Below are 26961 nucleotides of genomic sequence, written 5' to 3'. Positions count from 1 at the left end.
GCTGCTGCTGCTGCTGCCGCTGCTGCTGCTCAGAGGAGGCGTCATGTGACCTGTTAGACTACAGTATGCATACATTACATTATGGTTATTGTCAGGACACAGCACCTTCACTTACTGACAAAAACATTTTGTTTGTCATCCAGCAATGACCAAATTAATATATAGCAATGCAGGAATCCGTGAAGTCATTATTTGTTTGTATAACAGGTTTCCATCACAACTTATCAAAAATGCTTAAAATGGATTAATAATTGCAAAGAAATACAAGTATCTTGAACGGTAATGAATAAAAAAAATACTAATTGAAATACAGAAAAATATGACATATATGGTCCTAAATCAAGGGTGACACCATGTATGTCACCTATAAGGGGATATATTAGTATCACATACATCCTCTGGATATACGAAGATATAGCCTAAGTGTGAAATACCTATGCGAAATACCCATAGTAAAATTTATATACATATAAAATATCTATTATGAATTTTATATGGTACGCTATAACATGTTGCAACCAATAAAAAGTGCTCTTTTGGACCCCACTGTATACATATAAGCATACATACATAAACATATATATTAGTATGGTCTAGACATATACTGTATGCCAATATATGAAATTGGTCTAATATCTAATAGGTTTATAATTACTTTTACATATGTTTTTATTTTATATGCACATATATTTCATATATGGAAATTCAATATATGTACATATAATACATTTGCTAATGGGAACACTGAATTATCAGTATTGTTACAATCAAATTGCTGGTATGGGGCATGGTATTTCCCATGTCAATATTTCTCTATTATATCAACATAAACAGTCTCATGAGATTTTGCCATAAAGGCTGACACAGTGTTGGTGTGTGAAGAGCAGACATGTAATTAGAGTGGCCCTGCTAGGAGCAGAGGACGGGCCCTTGAACAGTATGTGCCATGTGCCATTGTTATGTTACTGAAGTGTCAGGGATGGTGAAACAGATCTACACACAAACACACAGTGAAGCGGCAAACTGGGGTTTTGCTGAGGGTAGCACACAACACAGCGATGTGCTGACATGGGTTCATGAAGTACAGAATCCATTCATAGTGATTTCATGCATAACAAGGTAAAGAACAGGGATGTGCTGGAAAGTAGTCCCAGTTTCCCACATCAGGTCAAAATGTACCTTAGTGAAAAGCTGGTGGAAGATGAAGCAGGGTTCAAGAGGAAAACAAAGCTGTATTAAACATGTGTTTCAATGTAAAAAGTCAGTTTATTGTGTTGCATTTTTTTAAATTTAGATTTTGCCATTGTGAGAAGGAGGGAATTAAATCATACATATCACAATAAAAACAAAAAACACCAACTTATTTCTTTGTAACACAGAAACTGCCCAGTTACTGTCACCTGCAGACACAGAAACACCACGTCAGTGAGCACCAGTGAAAGCACAGTACCATGTCACACTTATATGAATATACAGTTACTTCTCTGGTCATGCTGGTGGAGGAGACGCCATGGTATTTCCTGTGCGTTAAGCAGTCTGAGACCATCTTTATCTCAGAATGACCTGACATGTCTGCATCAGGCGGCACCATAGATAAAAATAAAGTAAGCAGGAAATTTTTCTGAAGGACCGTCAAAGTCAACTTGCTCCAAGGCAGCACTGATTATTATGATCTTGGGGCACATGTAGGCACACAGAGCAGAGACATTGAGCATTTCAGTGGCAAACAAGCAGCATGTTTGTGATGAGAAAAACACATCTAAAACCTCCAGGGAGGAAACACACAGGCAAAAGATAAGGAGGCATGACAGAGCAGGAAAACAGCAAGCCTTGAATGTGCTTACTGTGCACTGCTGCGCGCGCACACACACATACACACATACACACACACACAAACACACACACACACACACAAACACACGCACACACACACACATTTAGACAAACACGCAGCCACTAGGTCTTTGTAACCAAAAGATTTTTTATTAATACTCTGTATAAAGAAAAACTCAAATATACACAATAATTCACGTGAAATAAAATTTCTCTTTACAAAATAAAACAGTGCAAACGTCACAGTATCTAAAAAGTCCATCGCGGCCTATTTTAAATTGAAATAACAAAACAAAACATTGTGCCAGCCAAAAATAATTTGAAGTAAGACTCAATTTAAATGCATTTGGTCCATTTTGAAAACTCTGCCAGAAGATCTCAATACAGTCCAGAGAAAATATGGAGTCAATCTACAGTAGATACACATACATAGTGTATATGAAATGTCTTCTATTATCAGATCAATAGAAAAGACAATTCACTGAGGTTCTCTAAGTACATTTATTAAAGACTGAAAATCTAAAGTGCTACTTTAAAAGACGTTGCTATGAAACAAAAGCGTAAACAAAACAAAAAAAAATAAAATAAAATAAAAAGCTTATCTAAGGGTCAACAAGAGCTTCAATAATAATAAGTAATAATATACAGTTTTTCTTTACAGACAATATAATCACAGCACAGTAACCTGCAATCATTTCAATTCCCAAATCTCAAATAAATTCTCCTTTTTTTTTTTACTAGAGCCAGTCTAGGTATTTTACAAATACAGACTCCAGGTCTGTATTAATAATTCCTGAGTGATTTCTTCTCCACTGCCCCAGAGAAGAAGAATCAAGTAATGAAACAACCTGTTTTGAGACTGTCATGTGGATTAAAATACTTCCAGCAAGGTTATAATTATATTTAGCTAATCTCCATCCATTTGCTGTGTTACTGTGAGAGCCATATGTAGCTAAAATTAAAGCTAATGTCCAACTTTTTTTCCTAATATTTTTAGTTGAAATATGCTCCAGAACATATGTTAAGGTGGAGAAGTGCTGAGATATTCCCTGTCTAGAGTCTTTGAGCAAGTTTCTGAACAGTCAGAGAAAGCTAAAATTAGCGGTGGGAGCTCACGGCTGTCAATCAATTTGTGGCCACCCTCCGGGTCTACTACTCCTCTCACACTGAGGCTTCCAGCCATAGTAATAGCTGCCGGAGGACGTTGCTACAGCTGAATCACAGGCCAACAAGCTCCCGATTCCTGCGTTGGCAGAGTTTCATGCTAGAGCTAGCTTGATTTCTAGACGTTGTGTATAGTAGCTTTAAACAAAAATGATTATTTTCCAAAATGCATATGAACAAATTTTGCTATTTTGCTTCACCTTATTAGATGACTAATGAACACAATCTGAGAGTGACTGATTTAAGCCCATTTAACTTGTGAACTGGCATTAATGCTGCTGGTGCTAGAGTCCAGTACCTACGTCTGACTGACCATCCTTACCTCCAAGTGACTGAAGGTAAGCTTTGGGAAATTATATAAGGTGATGTCTGTGAATTGCTCTCAGTGTGCCTGTGATGTTTAATGTCAAGGGACACCAGATGAATGATAGGTGTAGGATGTTTCCTCACTGCTTGTGGGGTCACTTTGAAATTCACTCTTCAGTTGTGCTCAGGTTTCTACAATGTCTCAGTCTGAGTTCTCTTTATATCATTTGGGTTGAGGAGAAGACTTGACAGCTGCCGCTTTTCCCTCTTTTTTTATATACTAAACCTTTTTTTTTATTCCCTTTAACTCTTCTCCTGAGCCTGTAGCATTTGTTGCCTGGTAGACCCGGTGCTGTTGCTGCCAAGAGCAGAGCCACCCGCCTGTTTCCGTATCCACTCCAGCATGTAGAACCGCAGCATTAGAAGGAAGCCTGAGGGAACAGACCAGAAGCAAGATTTATTCATCCATGTGAAATCTAAATAAAGTGGCTTCAAAAGAAGTTGTTCATTTTATACTAAAATACTTGACTTCAGTTTAGGTGATAAAGGATTTTCTTTCTGGCACTGATCCCAGATTCCACCTGTGACTGAGTCAGGTTAGTAACAGTTTGGTTGCAACTTATTTACTTATGCTTGGTTTTAGTTTTGATAGTTTTGATGATAAAACAACATAAAGATAAAACATTATTGGCATTTAGTGTATTCTAACTTATAAACTTGGCTTGTCTTCAGTGATGCAGTTTTTAATAACTATCATCTTATTTTGCTTTCAGACAGATGGTCATTTATTTTCACTGTAATTAAAAAAACTCTGTGACAGTCAGATTACATTCATTCAAATGAAAGCTAAGTTAGCAAGTTAGCACATAAAATGCTCTTTCTCAACCCACAATGTGCAGCATGAGTAGGGTTAATAAACTGAGTTCTTGGACCTGGATCAAAAACAAATGTGCTGCATGTGAGAGGAAACAGCTTTTCTCCTGATAGTCCCCAGTAACACAGGGCCATGATTAACCATGGCCATTGTCTCATTCCCACACTGATACAATGGACAAATGGCTCCAAATACACAATCTCTGAGCCAACAATGAAAATACCCTCATCCAAGGAGTGACTATATATAGTTAAACCTTCTGTGAAGGCGGCAATCACGCTGAAAAAATAACACAAATATGTGGCTTCTCGCGGTTCATCTCAACTCATATTTTCTTTTGGATCAGTATATTTGCCTAGGTGAAATGAGAAAGCTCCTGGTGCCTGCAAAGCTGAGTGTAACAACATAATATAAAGCCTGAGTGCAAGTCTATTTACACTGGAGACATATATCACAAGCACAGACCTTGAAAAGAGTTGAGGATGCAGGAGAGGAAGAGAACGAAGTCAGAGAGGGGTCCAAAGTCCAGGAAGGTCAGACCCCACGTTGTTCCAAAGAGGCAGCTGAGGCCCCAGATACTGAGAAAAGCCACACGGCTCTGCCTCCATTCATCCCTGGTGTGGATCTTCCTATAGACCAGGAAGAGCATCACAATGCCAGAGGACACCAGGATGACCAGGATCGTCATGGTGGTGAAATAGTGAGCGAGCAAGGCCTTGTAGGTGACTGTCATCCAGCACCTGACGAGGAAAAGCAAATAATCCCCGAAAGAACGAATAAAATGTCAAAATTATGTTTTTTTTTTCCTATAAAAAGACATTTCATCAACGCCTGCTTAAGTTTTGCTGCTGTCAAAACATTTGCGATTTACTTGCTTTTATTTATTAACTATCCAGAGGCATTACTGCATGTGTCAAGTATCTTTATCCAAATAATCTTGCTTACATTAGATAAGGGTTGGAGACGTCATCGCTTGGCACCACCTCTCTCAGTCCGTAAATGTTACCTACTGCAGCCAGGATGATAACGGGAACAGCAGGGAGACCTGGAGACGAATTTTCAAAGGTCATACATAATAATAATGTCACGTTCACCTTCAAGTGCCATTAAGTAGATTTATAACAAATATTACGTCATGCACTCACCAAAGCCAACCAGGCTCCATAGTTTCCATATGCCTTTGGGTAGGGGGCTGAAAACCATGTACACCAACCAGAAGGTGTGGAACACTTCTATGCCCATCCAACTGAAGGAGCTGAGCAGGGCGTAGTGGAGGCCTGCCCCCACCCAGGTGCACAAACCTTCCACTCCCATGTTGGCCAGGATCCCAGTGAAGAAGAAAAGCAGACTGAGGAGAAGGAGAGACACAGCTAAGCCCAGGTGGATGGGTATGGACTGCTCCTGAGATCGTCTGTTGGAGGGAGAATGCGATGGAAATGAGCAATTATTTCATTATTAAAAATAATCTTATTTTTGATACTTTGAACTACACATTATTTTTCAACATGGCGTATTACCTCTTCCTGTAGAGAAAAATGATGAGAGCAACGCAGCTGATCGCAGACACAATGCAGCCCACAGATGTAATGACGGTCAGCGCCAGGAGGTGGCGCACTGGTCGAGGCTCCATTTGCTATCATGTGGGACAGACAGAGCGATGAGCAGGAGCCGCAAGGTCTTTCATGTGAGAGTGTGTACATTTTGTGTGCGTTTCTTTCTATAAATTGACTGGTGTAATGGTGTTTATACAGAATGTGTGGAAAATCATGTACAGATGTTGATTCTGCATCTAATGACTTTCTTTCTGTTTTGTTTGTGTGTTTCTTGCAAAAAAAAAAAAAACGTTTCAGCACATCTCACCACCAGTACAGTGAAGTAAGTCAGGTGGTTACAGAAGCACTCGGTGTGTTCCTCTCCTTTCTGTTGTGTCACACATCCATCCACCAACCAGTTGACCTGATACGGATCTACAAGTAGACAACACAAATTTAAATATGTTCAATCATCATCTGGGGGAGTTACAGTTGATGAAAAGTGAAACGCAGATAGATGTTGTCATTTCCAGGCCTGTTTCTAACCTTTCCTGGTGTCCCATGAAACGCACCTCCGTGAATGCTTTTTCTGAAATAAAGAGGAGAAAGAGACGAGAGTTGTCATCATTTCCCATTAAGATGCTGCACATTTTTATTCACATTAACAAAGTCCCCACTACATTCTTCTGAAACAGCTGGCGTAGTTCAGTCATTATGTCCGAGGTGAAAAAAACTGGTTCAAGTCACAGTGTAATAAGAAATACAAGTCAGATATGACACAAAACTGTGGGTTTATGTCTGTGTCTGTGTGTGTGTGTATGTATGTCTGCAACAGACTACCCTAGTAGTTTCTGTGTGTTCTCTCTATTCAGGTAACAGACTGTTCGAAGGCGACGTCACGGAACAAAACCACTTGCCCCACATTGTGTTTTCAGTTTGAGGGGAACAGCCTGGGTTCAGCAACATTTCTGCCGTCAGAATTACCAACTTGTGGTTGCATTTCTCTGCTAACCAACCAAGTCGCAGGAAATATGGTCACAATGTCTCCTTCCTGAGTTATAGTGCTGAATAATGACCAGAAATGCTTTTGCAGTTGACATTTGATCATTTGGATATAAAATGCCATCATTTCATCATTTTATCCTATCAGATATTTGTGTTAAATTGTGTCATAATAAGTGTAAGAATTTGTGAGTTATTATAATTTACGTGTTTTTTACCTTTAACCTTTGCCTGCCAAAATCTAATCAGTTCATCCTTGAGTCCAAGTGAATGTTTGTGCCAAATTTGAAGAAATTCCCTGAAGGTGTTACTGAGATATCGCATCATGAGAATGGGACAGATATTTTTATGACGCTGGCCTTGGCTGTCGCCAGCACAGAGGCATAAAAATATCCAGCTGTTCTGTTCGAAACTGAGCGAGACGTGGACACACAAACATTTCCCCTTAATTACTTCACCAAAACTATTCAATTCACAATGTGTAGCATCACATACTTACAATACTACAAAACAACATTTGACAATAAGATGTGTTTATGTATAGATGTAGACAATGTAAAGTGGGCATTGATGACACTGACACTGACACAAACTTACAGGTATGGGATCATGGTGAAAGCCGATCTTGATTGGCTCAGACAGATCAACGATGACCTCGTTCTTCATGGTGATTTCCACCACACTACTGAGAATCATGTTTTTCTTTTGACCCCCCTGAAACACACACACACACACACACACACACTCTTCATATAATACAGCCTACATATTTACATGCTTGGTTGAAAATGGCCGACAGACAAACATACAGGTGTGTGAGGTCGTGGCGACTTCTCTTCAGCTGCCAGTGCTGACTGAAGGGAAATGGAGCATCACCTGAAACAGGGAGATGTTTTCGAAGAATGTGCAGTTGACTTTGTTCGTCCATTTTGCAGCTTCTTTGAGAGCAGGGGGGATATAGACAGTGATGGTGGGCTCTTCAGATGTACCTATAGTGACCTGAAAAACAGAATACAGTATATATGAAGAGAGGACTTTGGACATTGGGTCATTTAATTTTGAACAGGGAAACTACTGGCGATAAACCAACAAATCACAGAGTGTCAATTCTTAATTATTCAGTTAAATACAGGACGAAAATAAAATAAAGTGTCTACATGTTTTCAAATCTTTGACAGGCCTTGTACCACCCTGCTACTCTGCTTGAGAGTGTGCATCATAACCCCATGGTGTACACAGCTGTAATGAGTAGACTGCATGCAGATTGCTGGGTATGTATACAAATGGCTCTATTTTAAGGAGGTTTGATGGGACAAATGTCGGCCCTCAACATGCATCCTCTACTTGTCAGTAAAATACTGCCGTCAGACACTTTCATGTGGCTGAGCTCTCACCTATTTTCTGAACTAAATCACCACCACCCTCAACTTAAATAAATACTCACTGGCCAGTTTAAGATCCTGCTATAAAGTAAGCCCCTGATTAAAAACAGTCTGGATACAATCGCAGTCAACTCACTGAAGTAAAATTATCAAGTCACTGCTGAGAGATTATCAGTTTGATGAATCAATGCCTACGCAGCCCTGTGTGAGAGCACTGCCGTGTCAGATGCATGTGTGAAGTGTCTTCATGGTTACGGTAAGAGTGATGTGCAAAACACAATGACTGAAAATTTTTGTAGAGGACAGTGTGATGCAGTTGCAAATCTACAGAGTTCAGTTATTTTGTTACACAGATGTAGTTTATTTTCTCTTTGTGCCTCACAGGAAATGTGCCTCATTTTTCAATATGCAGCAAAAAAGACAGAACCACTGTGGTCACAATACTGCTGCTGCGGCCTGTGCAGACTGTAGTGCAGGTAACACATGAAACGGTAAGACTAGCATTCCATTCCCATTGCCCGTCAGCTTTAGAAAAGATATTAAGATCTTTTTATTAGTTTTTAAATAACTGAAGCGTCTGAATACATGTCAGATATGTTTTTAAAGTATACTCCTGCTAGACGACCCAGGTCCTCAGATACTGCCCTTTTTAGTTTTAGAGTGACTAAAAAGTCACTGGAGTAAGAACCATAAAACCATGGTGAGGCAGTGTTCTGCAGATATGCAGAATTATCTACTTATTCTATTTTATTACAGTGATTTCAGTGCTTTGTTTCTTTGTTTTTACTGTTGAGCACCTAGAATTGTAGTCTTTGCATGAAAGTTGCTATATAAATAAAGCTTGATTTGATTTGATTCTACGCCCAGAACCAACAGTGAACTGATCCTATTAACAGCTATCATATAAAAGCCTGATGTATATCTTATTCCTCTGTGTCATGAAGATTAATTGTTGTCCAAAAATTATTAAAACACATGATTTTTGAGCCACACTGCGTCACTGGGTGACATCGTAACTCATTACAATGAACACAGACGCTGGTTTATTTTGGACTGATCCTCTGTACACAGTTCTGCTGTTGTAATTACTCTCTAGTGCGCAAATCCACAGCTGAAATGATTCCCAACAAATGCACTATTTACTCCTGTTTGAGGAATGTCTGCTAAAAACTACAGCCCCCAACTGTTGTAGGAACTGAATGTGCCCTTTGTTAAACAATTAGCTATACTTAAAAAAATGATTGACTGTATTTTACTTTTAAAATATTTCTGCTTCAGTAGGAACCTGACGCTCAGCACAACTCACGGTCTGGGAAAGTTAAAGTACTGAGAGACGGACTAACACACTGTCTTTTTTTGGGTATTTGTTCAGAATTTAATTTAAGTTTCATTATTAGTATTGTGTTAAGTTCAAGTTCCCTTTCAAATGTAATAATAATGAGTCAACTTTAACCCTCTTTGTGTCTGGTGTCTTACAGGTGATGTGACATTGGAGCCTCTGAAATCCTCCTTCATCTCCACCTCAATGCTGTGAGTATAGGGATGTTCTTTGATCCTGGACACAGTACACACAAGCATTCACACACACACACACACACACACACACACACACACACACACACACACCATTATGACATCGTCATTTAAAGAAAGCAACCTCCACCCTAACATACTTAAAAAGTTTAGCTTCCTGTTTGTGGTCAATGTTTATGCTCTTGATTGCTAAACATGAAGCTTCACAACAATAGCCTCAGCAATCAAGACAAATGAGGAAAGATGTTGACAAAAAACCCCTGTCATGCTACTTCTACTGTAAAACTGAGAAAAAACGAAGAGGAAATTACATGCTGGCTTGGGTGTGTCCGTTGATCTCTTCTGCACATAACTCTTCTGCAAAAAAAATTGATAAAAAAAAGCAGTTTTGACATGTTTAACTGACACTTATCCTGACGTACATTTCACTGAACAAAGGGGACTTTTAATAACAATCAAAACTGACTTATTGGAGCAGAAAATAACAGAAAACAACTTAGCACGAGTAAAACTCATAGATTACTGATACATGTCTTCCTTACTGCAGTCCTTGCGTTCCCCTTTGAACTTGTAGGCACTGCGCGTTTTGTTGGTGATGAAATCTGTTCTGACCGTCCCGTTGATGATGCCAAATGGAGCTTCGGGTTCACTGGAGCTGTCGGACAGATAAGTGCAGCAGCGGGGCTGCAGGCTGGAAGGCTTGCACAGATTGAGGGTAGTTTCTCCGAGCTGTACAACAAAATAAAACAAAAACAAAAAAAAAAGCTCTCAACAAAGAATTCAGAAGTCTTACACATTTCAAGTGTATGCATTTTAGTATAACACATTCTTATTTCACTTTCAGAGCTGATGCTGAAGCTACTGAAGAGCAATGCACTTGTCTTTTACTGTACTTTCATTTTTTTATGAGCTTTTAGATGTGTGAGGTAAGGATCCACTAAGTCCTCATCTTGCCTCCTTCCTTTTTCTCTCTGATTTACCTGCAGCCTGAAATGGTCCAGCAGTGGTTCCCAGTGCAGACAGAATTTAATCTCCTCCTCTGAATCAAGTCCAAACTGGTGTAGGGGAATCACATCAGACTGCTGACACTCGCCTGTGATCTTCCCGTCGATGGACAGAGAGCTCGTATTGGCCGAGATCAAGATCTCCTCACAGCCTGTGGAGAGGTTGACGCTCAGGCTCAGGAGGTTCTTGCCGTGGCGCCAGATGCCACAAAATTTCAAGTCCCGATCACTTTCACTTGAACCTGAAGGAGACAAAAGGAGGCACACACTGACCAAAGGAGAAAAGGCTTGATGTTTGCTTTTGCTTTTAGTGTTACAAAATTATCTTAAATATATAAAAGTAGTGAATGCAATACGAAAACAAACCCACCGACACACGGATGAGCCTCTGAAAATAAAGAAAGATCGGTTTGTTTTTTGAAGCTGAGTCTTCCATTATTCTGATGAGCTCAAATAATGGTCAGTAAGATCTTGGGTTTATGGAAGGATGTTCAGAACATAAATACACTGCCTTGCTTCGATAGACTGAGCCTCAGACAGCTCTTTGTACAAGTGAAACTGCATCGGTGGCAAGAGGAGTTTTTCTCATGTGTCTGCAAAACCTTTTCCTTTATTTAAGAGACACTGAAGTTGCTCAATGACCACGAAGAGAAATTACAGTAGTTTAAAGCTAATTCACAAACACGCCAAACACAGGTAATGCTCCAAAAACCTGCTGTGTATGTTTGAAGTCTCCATTATATGAAGATCTCTACACAATGACAAAATACACCACACAGGGAAGCAAGCACGCTAGAGAACAGTATATAGCAGCAACCCAGCTGTAAGAATGAACATGAGGCTAAAAGAGGTATTTAAGATAAAGATCCCAGCGTGGTTATCTTACCTGTGGAGAGGAGGATGCTCAAGATGAACACAACGCTGAGGCTATCTGTCAGTCGGGGCTCCATTGGTAACACCTGCCAAGGAAAACACAGAAAGTCAAATGCAGTTGCACAAAGGGAAAAATCTATCATTTATTTCTGCATAGATGCTGATAAAGTGCAGGGTTACATCAAAGGTCACGGTGTGCATTTTGTAACTGTAAAAAGCACATTTCAATGAACCACAAGCATAACTCTCATATTCTTTCTATGTGCAGACACGGATCCTATATACTGTAAAAAAAAAACAAACAAAAAAGAACAGTCTCTATGTAAACACAGCACAGGTTTGACATAAGTTTTTTTATTGATAGTATTCTTATCCAGACCCCTGTTTTGTTATCACTACTCTCTTATCAATGAATACAAATGAGCTCAGGCACAAAATACACACAGGGACCTTTCTATGCTGTTATCAATGGAAACACTCTTCCCCTTTAACTGGCAGACGCACACATGCACACGCCAACAATTCACTCTTTCCATCACCATATAGCAACTTGATTTTTTTGGTTCCAAGCAAAAGGCTAACACAGCTGACAGACTGTGTCGATATGAATGCGCTGCAGACATTACAGAAGTCAGAGCGGAAGAGAATACAATACAAATTTCTCTGGGGAAAAAAACATTAGATTTAAATATCAGACTTACAGAGAAGTGGTACCAGACAGATGTGTCAATTAGCCACGCACACAATCTCTACCAAAGATGCAAACTCATCCCAGACAGTTTTCATCACACAGACTTTCAAGGTTTTCACATTGCACTCAACCCACTCGTCACCTTTGCAACAGCAGAGGGACATAAACGCACAGTCACACCTTTTAAGTCAAATCTTGCAGCCGTGACTGCATGGAGTTACTGTACAGTACATGAGACAGTGTGGGAAAAGATGAAGAAACTGATTGTGGAGGGGAAACAGAGCAGCCACATTTGTCCTCAACATCACAAAGCAGACAGGAACCAGTTGAACCACAGTGAAAGCTGAGAGACGGAAAAAAGAAAGAGAAAGACAGACAAAAAGGAACAGAGCGACTGCACAGCTCAGGCCGGACAACTGGCTATTTATAACTATGTACGCTGGAGCACACACCTGATACTCGAGATGGACCTAAGCCCTGGACAACCACACAGTGACACACAGGCACGCTGCTAAACACACACACACACACACAGACACACACACACAGATAGGAAAGGAAGATTAAGCAATACGGAGTGACATGTTAGATTACATTTTTGTTACACTTCAGCATTTTAGCAGGTGTGTTCCAAAGTATTGTGTATGATTTAACCAAAGCCAGCAGCGCTAACATTAACCTCCTGGGGAGATCTTGCTTGCTAACCTTTACCTGATATAGCAATATAGCTAACAAATTCCTCTGTCCAGAAACTCAGTGTTCCGAGGTCTCACTGTGGTATTCATGCACAAGCTCAGTGATCGCTGCAAAGCACAATTTGCAGCACAGTTATTATTAGTATTATTACCGAGTTTGCAGGGAGGACAGAAATGAACTCACAGTGTTAGGTGGCAGAAGGTGCATAAACCAGCAGTTAGGAACGGAGCAAGCCTGGTCCAGCTAGGTTTCAGGTTTACAGCTTAACCGAGCTTAACTTGTGTTAGCCATACCATCCATCAACAACACTGACATTGCACTTGCCAAATTAAAACATAGAGCTACATTTGTTAATCAAATGTACAAAAACAGCATAAATATATGCTACTAAAATTCCTTTTTCTTAAGTATCTAAATAGGTTTGAGGATTTGGATCATAGCAAAAGTAGCATTTTAAATGTGTTTAAATGTAAAGACAAAAAATGTCACTAATCACCTTGAGGAGTAAGGCTGTATTGTGGAGCAGCTTTTAATAACTCTTTTTGCAAGGAAAGTTTTTACAGACAATTAATAAATTTATAGTTAACAATGTGACATAATACCTAAGCTTTTCAATTCCCCTCTGCTTACTTTAATTATTATATTTATCATACTAATATCCTTTCCTTTCTGTTAATCAAGGTGTAGGTGTAGGTTCTCTGTGCAAGAGCTGCAGTAAGTTTGAGGTGTTTGAGACACATATTGAAGTAGGAAAATACAGGATTCTGCATTGTCACTGGAGTATGTCATTGTCAGGTAATGGTAAGCTAGGTTCTTCAGCCAGGAAGGAGTGCAGCAAGAGTGCACGGAGAGAGATTTTGATTACAGGAAAGACAGTCACCACAAAATCATGAGACAGGACAGATCCTGAATTTCAGAGGGATTTGCTGCTGCTATTGTCATGGAAAGGTACGTTTCAGTCTGGTCCACTTTTGTCATCGGTGTAGACAACAGATGAATCACACATTCAGCTGCTGGTTTGTAGGCGGAAGGAAGGGTTTAGTAATGCTTGTTCTTCACATGCCACTGCTATAATATAATATAATATTCTACAATTATGCACAATGCACTATATTGAATATGATATAAACTACTCTCACTTCAATTAAAGTACGCAAAGTGAAGCATTAACCATTTTCACAAAACATGACCGTGGTTTTGCCACTTCCCTTTTTGATAATTCAAGATAGACATTTACATTTTAGTTGAAAAGGTGCAAAGGTGTGACTTGAAAGTGGTTTATGATAGGGAACAGACATAAACAGAAACACGCAGATTCTTGTATGCATGCCTCCAGTACGTTTGACTCAACTGCAAAGGAAGGTCAGGATAAACCCCAATAGTTAAATTTGTGCACTGTTAGCACCATAAGTGTTGTGGTGCTACAGAGACATCCTGGCCTACAAATCATAATCATAAAATGAAAATGAAAAAACGATCATTCATATTGAAATCGTGACTCATGTTGAAAAATCTACCAAAATAATTGTGATATGTTTTGTTTTGCGTACCGTGCAGCCTTAGTTCACACCCGATCAGCTCTCAATAACCAAAAGGGTGGTGCCCTGCGGCAGCAACAGATGCGAATATACGGGTGTGGTTGTCTACATTGCCACAACATTATGGCTGCACTATGGCCTGCAAAACCCACAGCACTAACCTATCCATTGGGTAAAGGTGTTCAAGGAGGTTTCTTAAACAGCAGAGTTAAATATAGCTCAATATATGTTCTGTGAAAGAGTACAATTTCTGAAAATGCAATTGAATAACTTTAATTAAAAAAAAAAACTACACAAAATGGACAACTACTCTGGCATTTTTTATTTAAAACCATAGCTGAACAAATCATAGATAAAGCTAAAGCTGTTTGCTGACTTTGTAAAGTGCAATAACGTTAGGACCGTAACATATTTTGGGAATAGGATACAAAAGTTATGTTCAAGCCAATTCAAATGAATTATATGTTTGTTCAAATTTGTTCAATCTCGATCTTTTGAAAGCACAACAGCCTTTTCTGCACTTAATTTAGTTTTGAGTAAATTTATGATCATTTTAAAACCCCTCTTGGCCAATGAGTTAAAAAGTTAAAAGGAATTTTCCTGGACTGTTCATCCCACAGAAAGCTACATTCATAGCACTTCAACATAACACAACAACATCAATCTATATTGGAAAAAAAGCCAATAAAAGCCACTCGAAATAAAGCATTATATTGTTATAACTTTGGTATGGATTGCATACCATTCGATTCAAGAAAGACACGTACTTGGCTAAATTTAGACCAAACCAGAAGTACAGGGCCATGTTTTGGGTGATGTTATGACGCATAACTCAACAACAACATTCTTCAATGGCCATTCAGCATCAAGCCGATGGTGAAGTCAAAGCATTAATGTGTGTGACTCACATCAGCCTCAACCAAAACCCACTTAGTCGGGCTCTGTGACTATAGACGGTATATTGATGAGGAAGACTGAGAGAAACAGTAAACCAGTGTCAACACACAGTGGAAGGCTCAGTTCTCTAGACATGTTTGAGAGGAGGCAAAAATGGCCCCCACCTTCAAGACAAAACTCTTCTGTGTGTGCATGTGTGCAAATGTGTGCCCTGCATGAAGACTTACAAAGAGTTAACACTGTATAGAAATATTCTGCACAGGGTACGGGGTGTGTATGTATGGCCCTGTTCAGACCTGGCATTAATATCTGTCTCAAGGCGATCAGATTGCACCCAGGATGCATTGAAGGCGCATTGTGGTGAAGTGGTCTTGTGGTCTTATTTGCATATGAAGCAGGAAGGTGACATTTGATCACAAGTGATCAATCGAGACCCTATACATATAATATATGTATATTGCCCCTAAAATATATGTATACATATAATATATGTATGGGGCTTTATAACAGAATAACATAATTATTCACTCACTCACTCTCAGCTCAAACCTCTATGTTCAACACAACATTTGAGCTGCTGAATTGGCAGGACATGTAAACTAACTCTCTGCTCCTACCCCCACCCTTCCCCTTTTGTCCCTGCACAGCACCCAGGCATCAATTCAGCAAAAGAATTTCCCGTTTTTTTTTTTTTTTTTTCATTTCCCAGCTCTTATGTGTATGTGTGTGAGCGAGAAGCACAAACAAAAGACTGGCATGAATGGATGTGTGTGTATGAGTGTGCGAGTTGTGGGCTGGAACACTGCTCACACACTGTAGACTTAGCATTTCTCATTTTCAGTATCAAGCTCACACTCATCTTGAAACCTGCTGCTCCACTGCACACACCACTCCTACACACTTGTATGTGTTTATGTGTGACTGCACGCATATCCTCCAGCAACCTATGTGTGAACGAGACAGGCCCCGTAACCCCGGGACCTCTCAGTCTGTCACTCCTTTTTCCAGTAAAATTTCCTGTGCTTTCCCATCTCTGACTCACCCACCTATATCATTCATCTTTCAAGTCTTGTCTGACATCAGGCACATTAGCGTGACAGCCAAAACTGTGTTTGGCACAGACTGCATTAAAGGTGACAAAGTGGGCAACAAATCAAGTCATCTCAGAAACATTTGAGTCATTTAAAGAGTTATGGAGGTGCTGAATTTTTATCTTCTGCCACAAGTGTCAGTATCGGTTGGTCGTTCCAGGTATGACCTAGACTAAAATAGCTTAACAACTATTAAATGTATTGCCCCTAAGTTTCGTACAAACATTCATGGTCCTCGGAAGACGGCACCTACTGACTTTGGTAATCCCCTGACTTTTCCTTCACTGCCACCATTAGGTTAACATTTTTTCTTTCTTTTTTTTTTTTTGAAATGTTACAAAAACCTTTAGACCAATTGCCATGACATTTGGTTTCCATGATACCCAGATGATAAATACTAATGACTCTAGCACCATCATTGGTCAAAATTTTAATTTGTCCAACGATATGTTTGGTTTATGCTGCAGGGATGAGGTATTTTTGTGGGCCAAACCAGGTATTAGCATCACCCTGGTTCCCTTGACAAAAAGCCAATGGGATTTTCACATTGGCTTTTGAATTTAACAAACAAAAATGTATTATACTTACATGTTTTGTTCAGCAGGATAATCTTCACAAAGAAACAACACTTTTATGACTTTTGAAATCTAAATACAATCACTAGAGGTAAAAAGCTAATGTTAAACCTTATTTCAGTCATCTAAAAAAACCATTGACTTTAGCGAGCTAAAATGCTTAAATGCTAACTTATTTCTGGGTTTTTGGACTCATTCCTGCACATACATAATACCATTGACATTGTGAGTATGTTATCAGGCCGACATTAGCTTTCACCTAAAAGCTCTGCTGTGCCTGAGTGCAGCCTCACAGAGCTGCAATCTTGGCACATGCCTTCCAATAAAATGCCACCGGTGCCACAGCTGGAACAAACTGCCTTGTATTTTACAACAAAAAATAAATGTCAGACTTGATTGTGATTTCTATCAAAAGGCAGATTTGGCTTTTAGGCTGCAGCTGCACCTTAGACCTTGCTTTCAAACCCTGTCGAACCTGTTTTCAGTACAATAAACCACCTTGAAAATACAACTTCCTGCCCCTCGCAGAAGATTTTGAAGTCCCTGGGCGTCATATTTTCGTTCTGTCCTTCTGTCTTGCTGACTGCTCACCTGAATGAAATGTTGTCATTCAATTGTCAGTTTTATCTATATGTCTAAATTATAATATGCACTTTTTGCGCCTCAGTTTTCGCATACCACAATTTAGGTACATCTAACAACCAAGCCTGAGACTTAGGAGAGCTGACATCATTATCTTGCACCCACATTTACAGCAGACTGAAACTGAAGTTTGGATTTCGTCCAACAGAGCTTTAGTCTGCATTTACCCTTGTCTCCTACAAGCAGCAGAGTGAAGGAGCAAAGAATGTGCATGGAAGAGTAATTCAGGGAACAAAAGCAGCTCTTTGTTGTCAGGCCTTAGAGCTGAAGTGACAGTGAGCGTGAATAAGGGTCAAAGATCACTGGCTGGTTCAGAGGCTGTTTAAGCCAATGGTTAAAAGACATACACACACAAACAGTTCTCACTCCCTGCACCAAACTCAGCCAAAATGAAAGGCAAAGTACGGAGGATAAAGACCTCTTTGGAAAACTGTTTTTAAATTGTAACATGAGTGAATTGGTGTATTTTTATTTACTGGGGTTTTTTCCAGCTCTTTAGAGTTTTCCTTCAAGAGCAAAGCCAGAGTCAGAGACATGGTAAAACACAATCACATTGAGGAAACTGTTCAGGATATAGACTCTTCTCACTTTTTCTTCTGAAACAACACAGTGACCTTATTCGTCTTTCTCATTTGTCTTTCCGCAACATGTGCAGCTGTGGGAAGACTGCACTGTGCTACGATGTTGCGCACCGCTGGCAACATGGTTACAGATAAGATTTGGATTTGTTGTCACAATACGAGAAGCAACCTGCCAGCTGTTTGACATGTTGATTTACAATAAACATAGTACAAGCAGCTCAGGACTTGTGTGTGAAAATGGCAAATTACAGTCATAATGAACAGCTAAAGAGGAAGCTTGTGAAAGTGAGAGTCATGACATATATTTGAAAGTATTCATAACAACTATACGTTTTTTTTCAACTCACCAGATGCAACAAACACTAAAATAAAACCTGGAAAAGCAGGAATGAGAATCAAAGTCTTTTGCACGGACACACTTTCAAGTTGAAGACTAGGAGTAATATGGCTGATGAGGAATGCTCCCTAGGCTACATTTGTATTAGAATCTTGCATTCTTTGTGATAGCACCATAGTGATGCAGTGTGCATGTCTCTCTGTGTGAGAGTGTATTTGTGCGTTTATCTGTATCTTGGTATCCTCCGTGAGGAAATTGGAGGAGCAGGTGGAATGCTGCTGCAGATATTTCCTTTGGGGCTATGAATAAATCAATAAAACAACACACACACACACACATACAAAGACACATGCACAAACAAAAGCCAGCATATTATTAGGCCTAAATCACCTCCGGTGTGGCCTTAAGCATGGGTTACAAGGTTCAGGGGCTGTCTTTTCATCATTATGAAAAATTTAGTCAGCACAATAGAGAAGGAGCCATTGCAATGAGTCACACACCCACTGCACATATTTGCATTTCAAAGGATGGAGAAAAATCCTTCCTCATTTATCATTTGTTCACAAATTATTTCAATTTTCAAAGCATTTCAAACATCTAGTGCTTCTCTGATCTGAATGCGACAGTTTACACGTTTAAACTGTTGCTATTCTCTCTAAGACGTTTTCACACTATCGTTTTTTTTCCACTGAGTGAGCTCTTCTGATTGTGCAGCTACTGGCTCAGTCAGGAAACCGCACATTACAGTTGTATGTAGAGCAGGTCTACAGGTCCTGCTCCTGCTTGTTGATTCAGTCATTCAGACCGATGTGAAGCCAAACATCATCTGACTCTACAGGGGTTTTGTAATTTAACAGGAATAATATAAGGGTACACTCATACCTGGAAATGGTACAGTACATATGTAATTTACTTCGCACCCATAGCATCTGGTTCACCTTATTATCACGCTCTTCTATAGAGTATACGAAATAAATTTTAAAAATAAATAAATAAATAAAAACAAAATAATAATAATAATAATAATAATAATAATAATAATAACAACATGTTTTCCCCAAATGAAACAATTTTTAGTTAATAGTGATACAATAAGAACATTTCAAGAAGTGCAACGATGAGATACTAATGAATTTCTGAAGCACTAAAATTAATTTTATTAACAGCATTAACAGCCCAGCTTGTTTCTATAGAAACTTAACGTTGATATTTTGACAAAGGGTTTGTACGTTACGCAGGCTTACCTTGAGTAGTTTTCCAGTCAGCACACTCTGATGCTCAAAGCCCGGGATAGACTTCCAAATATCAGTCAATAAACCGATTTAGCTTGAGCAGAAGGGGAAATAAACTTCACTCGCGTCCACCTGCCGCTTTTTCAGGTCATTTCTGACGCCTTCTGCACGCTTCAGACGCTTCAAGAGATTTCAAAAATGGAAAGTCAGAGGAACAAGGAGCCGGGCTGATACGTTGAGTGAAGCCGTGACACCGAGCCTCTGCTGGGGTGGCGACTGTCAGAACGAGCGAGGTTGGAGTCGCTGTGAGCTACTGTTAAGGCGGCTACAATAAAGGGAGGGCTACTTCCGTTTTCACAATAAAACAACATAACAAACAACATAAGAATTATTATTAACCCTTTTAATGTATGAAAATACATCAGATGTTCTTCACCTGTACAACCTATTGTAACCTATTCTTTCCTTACTGTGTGTGTGTGTGTGTGTGTGTGTGTGTGTGTATTTTTCTTTCTTTTTTTGTGACAATTTTGAAGGCAAGGTTATTTCCTGGTTTGCTTCTACTCTTTGTCTACCTTGACAGGTGTCAAGGCAGCACGGTGTTATACGGGAAGCCAGAGGGGGGGGGGGTATAGGTTTAGTACAATCAGTCAATGCACTTTCCAACAACACTCTCAATCTAAGAAGCTGACATACCTCTGTGTTACATTGCCTTCAGTGTTTAATTAATGAAGAAATAATCATTTAATGACATTGGTTTTGACCCATAATAACCCTTTACTATATTAATCTTTGCTATTACATCCTATACCCCCTCAAATGTATAACTGGATGTATATTACTCATTGTGTTAAGACTTGCTCTGTTCAGGCATGAGGTTAGAGTTCAATCCAGGATATTACATAAGAGCCATTTAGTGCCTTTGGGAGCCTTATCAATCTATGTTTATGTCTATTGATAGAGGAACGTGTTGATTTTGTTATCTCCTAAAGCCTTATCAGTGACTTCAGTGCAACTATGCCACTACTACTTCAGTGCCACAAGCAGCTGGCATGCTGAAAAGTTTCAGCAGTTACCGCAGACCACAGCTTCAACATGAGGTGGCTTTGAAGTTTGTAGAAATAAAAAACAAGAGGAAAAAACAAAACAAAACAAAACACAAAGTATTGATAACTGCTTCTGAAAACAGGCACCTACTGCTGGGAAAGGTAAAGCCTCGGTTTTAAGTCGGAAGCTGTTTAATTAGCATAAACGGCAAAAGACTAAACTAAAGCCTCAATGAGATATTCAGACTGAACAGCTACAACAGAGAACTGATACATCATCAGCTTCATCAGATTATTGATTCCTTTCATGAACAAATTTCACTGAAACAGATAATATTAGTATCATCACTCTAACCACCAAACATTGTACATAGCATTTCTTGTGACTGTAGAATGAGCACTTGTGAGATACAGAGATGAAATCACTACAAACCCATTTTCCTGCTCTTGTATTCTTCTCCTTTTTCCGACTACGTTTTAACTTTAAGGCTGCTAATGGGATCACAGTACATTTTCTGGCTGTGTTACAATATGAGCCAACAAAGTCTCCGATTTTTGGGATTAGTCCTCTTGAAGTGAACCAACACTGAAGGGAAAAACCTTATTGTATGACCTATGCACGTGTATGTTGGTTCATGTGTAAAAGCTTTTTATGTGCAGCGTATTGTGTTTGTACTTTAGTTTTAGTTTTATGTAAAGTATGTGGTGTTTCCTCGTCAATGAAATTTGCCAAGTAAATAAAATGTAAATAAACAGGACTTTTAAATGTCTTTGTGTTCTGCTGTGCGCAATAATCTGTACTCACCTGAAGCTGCAGGTGATAAAGTAGGGTAATGTTTAAACCCATGGCGTTATCTGATGTCATTGTTCGTGCCTTAAAGTACATTTTCAACTTTAAATACTCAACCTTAAACACTTTAATTCTGTTTTCTAAAGGGAAAAATGAAACAGAGAGGGGGGAGGGGGGAATTCAACACCTGGTTCCTCTACTCTGTTCAACTGTCTACGTGAGTGCTTGAGTGCACGTCTGGAGCAGGATTTGTCAGTTGAACTGTGCGGGCTTGAGTAATAAAGGGGCCACTGTCTTGGTGATGACAGGTGTGCTTGGAATCAGACACACACTCTCACTCTCACAGTCTGACAGTCTGACAGTCTGACAGTCTCACACACACACACACACACACACACACACACACACAAACTACGGTCACAGACAAAAGTGACATTAAATGTGTGACCCAATGGAGGACAGAGAGAGTCAGAGTGAAAAAAAAGGCTTGATGAATAGGTGAATGTGATGGAAAAAGCAGCAGCACAAGACAGAGTGGGAGTCAGCAGACAAACTCAAGCCTACACAGGTTTGTTATCTTATCATCAATCTCCATATAAAATCCATAGTAGACTCAGCCGGTGACTGGGGTACTTCCTTAATAGATGAACTATTAGGCCTGGTGTTAACGGGGTGGGGTGCAGCAGAGCAGAGCATTTTGTTGGCAGCGAACAATGTCTTACACTTCTATGTTGGCCCCTGGCTTCTACTGTCAAAAGCTCCAAATATGGTCAAAAGGATCTTCTGTGGTCTATCATGTGACACGGTCAAGTTGCCTGACAGGTAATATAACAGCGCTTTGTGTTTAGTAGATGATTTCACATCCTGCTATTATAGTTTCTCACCAGCAACCACTAAAGGATAACATCCAAAAGCAAATATTCTTAAATCCATCAAGCACAAATATCACATTGTTAATGAAGGGTTCTGTCAGTCAATGACTGTTTACACTGTAACTTTGCAAATAAGCTGCAGAGTGAGGGGAAACACTGCCCTCGTTAGAATAAGACACTACCCAATACTCAAGGTATTACCAATGACACACTGTATGCTGAAAAAACCAGTTGATATTACTGCACAAGGAACTGCACTGAAAAAACATGACACATGTCATTAAAGACCTTGATGTGGATTCCTCCACTATCTCTGCATCTCAGTGTAATGTTCTAAAATTCCCCTACTCATTTTCACTCTCACTGAGGTTAAGACACTCGTAGGAGCCCCTTTCTTGTTAACTTGAGCAACAATGGTCTCGGAGCCTTTTGGTTCTCAGGGCTACATCCACTGTGGTTTAAATGACTTTACAGCTCTGTCATAAAAAATAAAAGATTTTACAGGGGATTGAATCAGCTCTACACCTGTCACAAGTTCAGCCATCCATCCACTCCAACTTTGGAGTTTTGTGTTCAAGTATATTTCACCCAGTTTTGTTGCAACTGTTCACATCAGTCTGAAGTTAACGCATCGTCGTTATCAAGTTATTTCTTGCTACATAATTATGATGGTTTGTTTGCATGCGGTGTTTGAATCCTTTTTGGTCATTTCATTTCAAGGGTCATTATTAATCACATGAAATGCCTGTAGAAAAATGAGTTCATTAAAACATACTAAAATATGCAAAAAACAATTTACAGTAGACATATTGCTCACATACAGCCCTTTGAGGCCTCACTGAGTATTAATATCAAACACTAGGCAAATAACCTACCTTAACCCAACACTATGCCACAGTAGCTGCAAAAGAAGAGCTCCTGTGTGTTCAGGTGAAAATAACTCATTTAGAGGCTAATGACTGAAAAGGACCCCTGAAGCCCACAAAGAACTACAATTTACCAGATTCCTCAGCGAGGGCCCCTTCGGGCTCTCTGGGTCCAAGAATGGCTGTTTTTAGAGAGAGCAAACTAATGTTAATGTTAAAGTGCAGTTTACAAAGTTTAGCACATGAGAGAAGCTCAGGATGTCAGAACATCATGTTCAGTTTCCAATATACTGAGCTCACTCACTCGAAAGCAAATAAAAGCCGTAAAGGTTTAAACCTTATACGCAACTGAGAACCTAATTGTGAAATTTAATCACAAATACTTCAGGTTGAACTTTAAATACAAATAATTATGAATTTATGTGGTTTGAATTCTTCTCTTTGAAATTTCCATTACTTTCAAGTAGTGCAGTTCAAAAAATTTGACTACTGACTATTTGTATGTGAAAGTATCTAAGTGAGAATAACCTCAGATAGTTATCACCACTCTGCAGTTCCCCTTAACTTTATGGAACTTTCTGTTGTCAGTAGCTTGACTGTTAAGGTTCGCTCTCAATAAAAACCAAACTCTAACCACCGGCTGTACACTACCGACTTTCAAAGTAAAATATTTCAATGCTATCATCGCATTGCATCATTCTCTATTCAGTATTGATTACATTTTACAAGTAGGCATTTAGATGCTTATAAAACTGCAATGAAAATTTTACAGTGAACAGTGACCTTACAGTTTACAGCAGTTCCACCTGGGAAGTAGAGAACCTTCAATATCTGACATCTCTATTTTTACACACTGTATTCTGCATTAACACCTGGTATGTTGAAAAATACACCAAAAGATGCTGAAATTCTCTCTACACAGTTTTTTCAGTAACAAGAGATTTTAAAAGAAGCTGTGGTATGAGTGGCAGGTAGTCTGAGAAACCATGCAGCTTATCTTTAACTCCTTGTTCAGTCTTCCCTATATTTTCTCCTCACTGTCCTTTAAAACTCTTAAAAAGAAAACCTTCCCCTTTGTGTCCTGGCAGGCAACAGAAAGCGCTTTATGGACTGTTGCTGTAAAATACGACAAATTAGACAAAACATTGAGTAGTTTATGAGGATTTGTGCCTAACAGCATATTACACGCTACATATAAAATACAAAATATGTGGTGAGTTTTGTTTTACAGACAATTTCTCTGCATTTTTATCTCTCATCTCTGTTTATTCTGCCTCTTTGTCTGGAGTACAGACACGGAAATCTGCAGGCTATGTGGGCTAGACAGACAGACAAACACACACACACACACACACACACACACACACACACACACACACACACACACACACACACACACACAGTCTCGCCTTTATGCATTATTAAAAGATTGTTAAACCAGCATCACACACAAGCAATAAACCACACACATGGGTCCTAATCTGCCTGGCTTTGTCACCATGGTGACAAGTGTGTGTCCTGCCAGAGACCAGCTGGTGGACCCTGGCTGTGATGTTGCGATGGGAGGGACGTGTGTGTACATGACAAAGAGAGACAAAACAAAGGGAGAACACACATTGCAGCTTGGAGCTTTAGTCTGTTTCTCACATCATTTTCCTGAACACACACCTGACACCCAAGAAGCAGAGAGAAAGCACAGCAGACATTAGCATATTGATCCTTGTATTGATTGCCACTTGCAAATGAGTATTTATTCTCCAATTCATTTCAATATCTTTATTGTGGTGGGGGTAGTGTTGACACTCCAGACAGCGTACCATCTGTTTCTGCCACTCTGCTTACAGAACTGTAGGGAGCATGCAGAGACAGGTCTGGTTGGCACAAGCAGAGCTATGTGTTTGTCTCAGTCTCATTTAACATGATTACAGACTTTCTACAACTAAAACATCCAGGCCTCCCTTCCACCATTCCTCAATGACTTACTCAGTCTCATGAAAGACTTTCTTCTCGCCCAACCATCCGCAGTCAGCCCTCATTCACCCAAACTTTAGACAACAGCCGCGCATTTGTGCATTTAAATTATATGTTAAATTTCATGCTCACAGAGTATCTTAATTCAGCGTTGAGGTTAGACTTTGCCCCGGAATGAGCTTGTGACTAAAAGAGCTTGAACACAGTGCTATAAAAAAGTCCCGGTCACGCACTGAAACCATGGGATATTCTTATTGCACAGTCAACAACTCAGACCTTTAAGACATCAGACTGTTGCAGAAATTAAATTCAAATGACTTGAAAGGGACATTGATCTGAAATAGACCTTTGGACTTTTTGCTAAGCTAAGATAACCAGCTCCTGCTGACTGTAACCTTATATTTCAAAGACAGGTATGAGAGTGGTATCGATGATCTCACCTAACTCTCAGCAAGAAAATGACTAAGCTTTTTTGGCAAACGTCAAACTATTCCTTTACATTGACATCACTATTCTTAATAACAGTATGATCAAATGATTATATTTTGATCAGATGATCAAATGTGAGATAAACTACAACAGCCTATGTAACTACATGGATAAAAAGTATAAGGAAATTATGGGGATTTGTGGTCTGGATCAGGTTCTGTAAGTAAAAATGTTTCACTTCCCACACTGCTTATTTGTTAGTGTTATTTTTGTCCATGGGTTACAATACATACATTAAGCAAAATAAATAGACCTGTTAAAAAACACATTTTGAAGAATTTAGTCTGTGGCGCTGTTGACTGCAGCATGTTGACAGGCATCCTATGATTGTGTCCACCTAATTCAAATCAATGAGGGTAGGCTAAACAACAGCAGCACAAGCTGCAGCCTCTAAAATGATCATGGAGTTGAATCAACACCTCTTTAACACAGGTTCAACAAAAACTGAACATTATAACCTTCATGAGGGAGGATTAACTGTAGGGCTGTTGTATTAGACTAGTGTATATATATATATATATATATATACTGTATATATTGTAAAAAACATTGTAAAAAATACCTGACCTCTACAGTGAGTGGCTGCGGTGGCTCTGTTATACTGTGGGAGTCATTTTGCTGACATGGTTAGTATGGATGACAAAAATTGATATAAGTATAAATAAATAAATGCAGAAATGAATTATTAAATACATAAATGAATGCAAAATAAATATATTTTGGTACTGAAAAATGTAAATTCTGCTTTTTTACATTTAGTTATATATGCATTTATACAGAGTTGTTGTGAGTGATCACCTTTATCCTATGATGAAACATCTCGATCCCAATGGGGGTGGTCTCTTCCAGGATGACACTGCCCTCAGGGGTCACTGAACAGTTTAGAGGGTAGGAAAATGTTGTGAATCATATGCTGTGGCCTTAACAGTCACCAGATCTCAAACCAGTTGAACACCCATAGGAGATTTAGGACCAACGTGTTAGACAGAGCTCTCCACCACCATCATCAAAACACCAAATGAGGGAATATCTTTTGGAAGAATGGTGTTCATTCCTCCAGTAGAATCCAGAGACTTTGAAAATCAATGCCAAGTGGCTTAACACCTTACTGAGACACTTTATGTTGTTTTATTTCCTTTAATTT

The 26961-nt window shown here is 39.3% G+C and overlaps 1 protein-coding gene across 2 annotated transcripts; it reads right to left on the bottom strand.

The window, feature by feature from the left end:
* Positions 1–1997: 1997 nt before the first annotated feature.
* On the bottom strand, positions 1998–26834 carry LOC111222484 (adhesion G-protein coupled receptor G5-like). 2 transcript variants are annotated; one of them, XM_022746237.1, is made up of 15 exons: positions 26616–26834; positions 11517–11589; positions 10607–10872; positions 10169–10355; positions 9938–9983; positions 9570–9648; positions 7588–7710; positions 7309–7425; positions 6256–6298; positions 6038–6144; positions 5695–5810; positions 5323–5588; positions 5123–5222; positions 4643–4917; positions 1998–3734 (listed from the first exon to the last, which is right to left on the bottom strand). In XM_022746237.1, the coding sequence occupies exons 1-15, from the start codon at positions 26634–26636 to the stop codon at positions 3607–3609; spliced, it is 1947 nt and encodes a 648-aa protein (XP_022601958.1). In that variant the 5' UTR covers positions 26637–26834; the 3' UTR covers positions 1998–3606. The 2 variants fall into 2 exon arrangements, with proteins under 2 accessions (XP_022601958.1, XP_022601966.1); XM_022746245.1 differs by lacking the exon at positions 26616–26834 and adding an exon at positions 19796–20047.
* Between the last annotated feature and the right edge of the window lie 127 nt (positions 26835–26961).

This window comes from Seriola dumerili, unplaced genomic scaffold, assembly GCF_002260705.1.
Source record: "Seriola dumerili isolate Sdu_G_001 unplaced genomic scaffold, Sdu_1.0 BDQW01000003.1, whole genome shotgun sequence".
NCBI classification, from domain to species: domain Eukaryota; kingdom Metazoa; phylum Chordata; class Actinopteri; order Carangiformes; family Carangidae; genus Seriola; species Seriola dumerili.
This window is presented reverse-complemented; position numbering and strand designations above follow the sequence as displayed.